General features: G+C 48.5%; 1 protein-coding gene across 1 annotated transcript in view; it reads left to right on the forward strand.

The window, feature by feature from the left end:
- The window catches only part of TMC2 (transmembrane channel like 2), a 30,122-nt gene extending 25,328 nt beyond the window's left edge, over positions 1 to 4,794 (forward strand). The window contains exons 18-20 of the mRNA XM_068405124.1: positions 1,654 to 1,732; positions 3,294 to 3,414; positions 4,541 to 4,794. Coding sequence (XP_068261225.1) covers positions 1,654 to 1,732; positions 3,294 to 3,414; positions 4,541 to 4,794 — 454 coding nt within the window. The remainder of the gene's footprint in view (positions 1 to 1,653; positions 1,733 to 3,293; positions 3,415 to 4,540) is intronic.
- Positions 4,795 to 6,000: the final 1,206 nt, after the last annotated feature.

A 6,000-nucleotide genomic window follows, 5' to 3' on the forward strand; every position in this document is an offset into this window, starting at 1 on the left:
GGGCTGCAGGTCAGGTTTCTGAGGCTCTGATGTAACCCCCAAAAATAAGTGGCAGGAGAGATGTAGACCTTTGAAAATAATGTTTTGTTCAGTGACACTCTCCTGCCCTTTCCTCCACTGACAGCCAGTGGTGATTTTCCTGGGAATGGCTCAGAGTTACTGAGCAGATGATGTTTATAATTTAGAAGAACAAAAGCACTCTACAAAAGCAGGAGGAGACATTTTTGACAACCAAAATATTACTGGCTGGCGAGCAGCAGCGGTGGCGAGACAGCCCCAGACGCTTGGGCATGTTTTAAAACCCGCGCCTCCCCGTGCGCCAAAGGCTGGCTGCCAGCACGCCCTCTCCCAGCCCGCTCGCCTTTCAGTTCCCTCGAGCTTGGCTCGGTTTTCCCCTGGCTTTGACGTGCCCTTTTTGCAGAAGAAGGGACTGAAACAAAAGCCAGTGGCTCTGCTTCAACCTGGCTCCTGCTCACCCTCGGTTCCCATCTCTGCTCGCTCCCAACAGCCCCTTGTTGGGCTGCAGGAGGCAGCCGGTCCTGGCCGAGGGGAAAGGCAGATCGTGCCTTGAAGACTGTTCCCTGCCACTATTTTCCTTGTTTCCTAGTTTTTTCAAAGTTCCCTGTGTGACCTAGTGTCTGGTTTGGTTTTCCTTTGAGCCACGGCAGAAAGCCATGTGTTTTATCAGCTGAGTTGGTTTTCACCCAGGTAATGAGTTGAACGGGCTCACCACCAAGGAAAGACCCAATGGCCAAGGCTAGTGCAAAGGAAGCAGAGGAAGACCATGGCCAGCCTGGGTGGAGGCAGGAGGGCAGGATGGTAATTTTTCTTCTGTTTGAGCAGAAGTGAGCTACTAGAGTGGCTCAGCCCATCTGTCATGTTTAACCCCAGCCAGCAACCAAGCACCACACAGTTGCTCGCTCAGTCTCTCCCCCTGCAGTGGGATGGGGGAGAGACTGGAAGGATAAAAGTAAGAAAACCCGTGGGTTGAGGTAAAGACAGTTGAATAGGTAAAGCAAAAGCCACGCACCAAGCAAAGCAAAGCAAGGAATTCATTCACTACTTCCCATGGGCAGGCAGGTGCTCAGCCATCCCCAGGAAAGCAGGGCTCCATCACACGTAACAGTTCCTTGGGAAGACAAACACCATCACACCGAATGTCCCCCCCTTCCTCCTTCTTCCCCCACCTTCACATGCTGAGCATGACGCCATATGGTGTGGGATATCCCTTGGGTCAGTTGGGGTCAGCTGTCCCAGCTGTGTCCCCTCCCAGCTTCTCGTGCACCCCCAGCCTCCTCGCTGGTGGGGTGGTGTGAGGGGCAGAAAAGGCCTTGACGCTGTGTAAGCCCTGCTCAGCAAGGACTGAAACATTCCTGTGTTACCAACACTGTTTCCAGCACAAATCCAAAACAGCCCCATACAGCTACTGTGAAGAAAATAAACTCTATCCCAGCCAAAACCAGCACACCATCTTACCTGACCATGCCATGAGGCAGCCTGGATTTTTCCTAAGCCTTGGCTCTCTACAGGCACTTTGGAGATAGCAGGTGGGAAAACTAGGTATTAGAAGGCAGGAAAAATTAAACGTTTCCTCTCTGTGAAACTTTCTTTCTCCCCTGATCCTGTCACTACAGCAACACGTTTGTTTTGTAGCCTCGCCATCTATTACCTGAACGCTGTGGCTGAGGCGTACCAGCGCGCCAACGCAGAGCTGAAGAAGAAAATGCAGATGGTAAGTACTGATCTGGCAAAGCCATCTTTGGAATACCGTGTGCTTCAAGTTTGATGTGAAACATATGCTTTTAAATTGCTCTTCACTTCTGAACATAGCGGTGACAAAAGGGGAAGACACATCTTATGCTTGTTCAGTCCTCTCTGGTGGCATTTAATGGCTAACTGCAAAGGTGGGCACATCCTACAACAGGCTGCTATTCGTACATCAAAACTACAGTGAGTTCTCCCATAAACTGTGCTTTCCACCTACAAAAATAAGTTACCTCAAAGTTCAAGTAATGTTCTGGAGCCTGAGATTTCCCAGGGACAATGATAAGCCTATCAAAACCACAGCCCCATTCAGTACGAGCTGAAGAGCAGAGCGCCATAACTAACAACATGGCAATAACATTTTTTTACCAGTATTTCTCAAAGCACTTTACAAAGGAGGCTGGTGTTAGTCTCTGCCATGCAGATGGGAAAAGCAAGATACAAACAGATGCAATGGCTCGAATTAGCAGGGTAGGATTTGGACCTCGTGATATCCAGAACTGGGAGAGGTTGCAACACTCAAAAGACCATAACACAGGGACCTCTGAACTAACATGAACTAGGTCTGGCAGCAGAATACCTGCAAAAGCGCAGCTCTGCTCCGATGAGTCTCAATGAGAAACAGCAAAGGGGTCCTGCTGCCAGGGCCTGCGCTGGTCTGGCAGCACCAGTTTCCCCCAGAGCTTTCCTGGTGGCTCTCTAACCCTGTGCTGTTTTGTACTACATAGACGTCTCCAAAGCATTGAGCCTTGCATCAGGAGGGGATATGATGCCATCAAAGGACTGGTATCAGCCATTGTACTGGTGCAGGGAAGGATCCAAGCCAAGGAAGCAATGCCACGTCAAGCAACGCATTGCATAAAGCAAAAACTGGTGAAAGTGCCACAAACCACCTTGCATTCCATGGCTCCAGCACACAAGTCCCTCCATTGGCAGATCAGGAGGGACGGAGCTGGAGTGGCATCCATCCAAGCTTTCTCACTGCATAAGAGAGGGCAGCCTCTCCCTCCTCTGTCCAGCATGCTTGTCCTGAGCAGAAACAGCCCCCAGGTATTTTTCTCCCTCTGCCATCCAGGAGGAAATCTTTTGAAGACCTAAATGTATGCAAGTAAAACCAAAGACAACCCATCCTGATGCTGCCATGCCTTCCTCCTCTTCCCCTGGCATTTATCACTGACACCCTCCCTCCCAAAAGGTCCACATTCATAACAAACCAAAACCCCAGGGAGGGCAGATTGGCAGTTGTACAAACACACAGACAGCCTGGTAGACCTAAACCACGTTATCAGCAAGTGCTTTGTCCTAACAAGAGCAGAGCTGTTGCTTCTCAGGCTCTCAGTCCTGCCTGGGATGTACTTTCTTCCCCTAAAACCCTCGGTCACCAGACCAAGGTTCAGCACCTTGAAACTGGCAAAGAGATTACGTTCATACCAACAAACACTTAGCCAGGCCAACCGTGACACCAAGCCACCACTTCATGGATTACATCTGCAGTTTCAAACTAAACCTGATGGTTTTTATTGATGCAGCAACGCGAAGAGGAGAAGAACAAGAGAAACAACAAAGCCAGCACTAATCCCATGCTGCAGGATCTGGAAGATTTATTTACACCAAATACGAAGAGTGAAAGTCACCCCAAACAAGCAGAAGGTAAAAACTAAACAACTTCCCCTCATCCCTCCTGAAAAGGCTCCTTTTGCCACCAAGTGATGACTGGGAAAGACTGAGAAACTGGAGCAGGACACATTTGCAAGGGACCAGCTGAGTATAACTAGCACAGATTTTGTCCACCTGCTAATGGACACCCAGGAAGGGTGAGTTTTTAGACTGGATTATGTCTCACACAGGCTTATCACAGTGTGGGAATTTTAATCCAAAATTATGATTCACTTCCCAGCTATTAACCACGCTGGTCATGAAAACAGCAATTTATTCTGGGAACAATGCTGAAACTCCAGCTTGTTTCTGTGTTGATGAGTTGAGCCAGGCACACACTTTTCTCCAAACTGAGGTTTTCATTGCAAAATTAATTATGAAGGAGACAGAAGCTTTTTACAGGACTGCTTTGGTCTTAGGGCAAATAAATGCATGCTGTAAGCTCTGCTGACGCAGTCCATGGCTGGGCAGAAAGATGCAGGAGAAGGTATTGGCACCAGGGTCCAGGCACTCTCAAGGAAGACAGATCCTGCAGCTCGGTCTGAACCAGCCATTCCCTGTCCACCAGAGCCCCCTGCTTTCATTTGTGAGAAACAGCTCAACACATGTGAAAGATTTTGATTTTTATCTCGATGCAGACGAGAAAAGCAGACTAGTGCCACCATAACCCTCTCACATTTAGACAGGCTGTTTCTTGGAGAGTCTGAGACAAGCTGGAGAGTTCAGACCAACCCCATACAGATTCCCCCCAGAGCAGACCCAGGGTGCTCATTTAAATGGAAATAGTGCTGGCAGCGTTGTGGGTTCATTGAAAATAAAGACTAAAATCAGTTACTCCCCACGACCACCACATGGCTAGAGCCGTGCCAGCATGGCTGGTAGGACCGTGATGTCTTATAAACGCATCAGTAAGAACCTGCAAAGAGGGCTCAGGCAGCAGAGACACATACTGGCTGTTGGCCAGGGGCTAGCAGTCTTATTTATGGTTTCTTCGCTCAGATGCTCAAACACAAATCCCCAGACACTTGAGTTATTGTACGGAGAAGAAACAGCAGCCACTGGGGAGAGGAAGAAAGGCAGTGTTTGCTCAAGAAAATAACATTCTTAATCTTTGTTCTAGACAAGAAAATAGAGTCTCCTAATAGAACCAGCCCTGTCGGGAAACAAGGCAAAGCAGCAGCCCTGGATGGCAGCCCCATGCCTGGTGGCAGAGGACCAGCATTCACCCCGCCGCCGCACACGTTGATGACACCACCACCGACACTGGGTGTCCGAGCACCTTACCTTGGCCAGCCCAGGCCAAGGGGGTACCCACTGGGACTAGTCCCTGGAAGGGGGAGAGGGCAGCCACGCTACTCACATCCTGCTCGATGAGCTCAGCAACGTTTCTCCTGTTTGACATTAAAATAGAGGTGCTGCATGAGCTATCCTAGTTTTAGTAGGAAATGATTACTGTATGTGGGTCAGCCAGTCATGATGATCTGTATCTATCCAACACTGACTATCTACAACAGCTCTGGTTAGAAGCTTAGTAGTAGTTTGAAGCTGTGACCTGCAACGGCTGCACTGATTTTGATCACAAAGGAAACAGGAGGCACTCAATGTCAGCCACGGCACTGCTAAACTACCACGCACAGGACGTAGCCCTGTGGCCGCTAACAGCGGCACGGTGAGCTCGCTCTTGTCAGCCCTTCAAAGTCTATTTCAGCTAATAAAAGTAGTGTGAGTTTACCTGTCATTTCAACAGAGGGTTTGGGGTTTTTTTGCTGTCCCTCTGCCTGAGGAATTAAATATTCTTTAAAAAAAAAGTGAGTGTCCCTGTCCACCTGCATGGCAGTCGCTACTAGGAGTAGAGGATTCCTACTTGACCAGCCCAAGAGGAGGTTTTGTCAGCTGCATTTCCCTTCGTGATAGCTTTCCTCCAGCCCACCTCCCCCAAAAGTCCATTTTTTTGTTTCAACCCTGCTGTGTACCTCACCACCGCTTTCTCTGGGTTCCCACTCTGCTCCTCTTTCCATAGTCTGCTGACAGTAGCTTGCACCGTTATTTCCATCCCTAGATACAACTCCTGATTTAGTGACACCACCCAGCACAACTGAGAGACTAAAAGTGCTTGGACCTGGTTTCTGATTATAACCAGTTAGAAGTTTCTGGTGCAATTTAAGGATGATATCTTCCAGATCTACAGGACTTTCCAGGACTCTGTGGCAGGAATTCTCTGGGTTGACCTGCTCTTTTACACCCACAGTTTCTTCCTATTGCTGACACAAACCCATCCCAGTTAGCTGAGATCGTGTTCACTTAATGTGTTGCTCTTCATAAAAATTTCTGTAAAAAATAAGTTCATGTTCTTCAGTAAAAACAACCCATAAATATAGCTAGTAACAATTCCACTACGGCTGGGATATTTGGGATTAAAGGCTGTCACCTTTAATTTCTCCACTAAATGCCACAAATCTTGTCATATGATATGTTCAGTACAGGAAACTCAGTAACTTCTCCTCTATGGCTTGACAGAGCACAGAGCGTTTGACCTTCCGTCTGGGAATGTCCAGCTTCGAGGAGCTGGGCAAAGGGGTC

Source organism: Nyctibius grandis, chromosome 7, assembly GCF_013368605.1.
Source record: "Nyctibius grandis isolate bNycGra1 chromosome 7, bNycGra1.pri, whole genome shotgun sequence".
Lineage (NCBI taxonomy): Eukaryota > Metazoa > Chordata > Aves > Nyctibiiformes > Nyctibiidae > Nyctibius > Nyctibius grandis.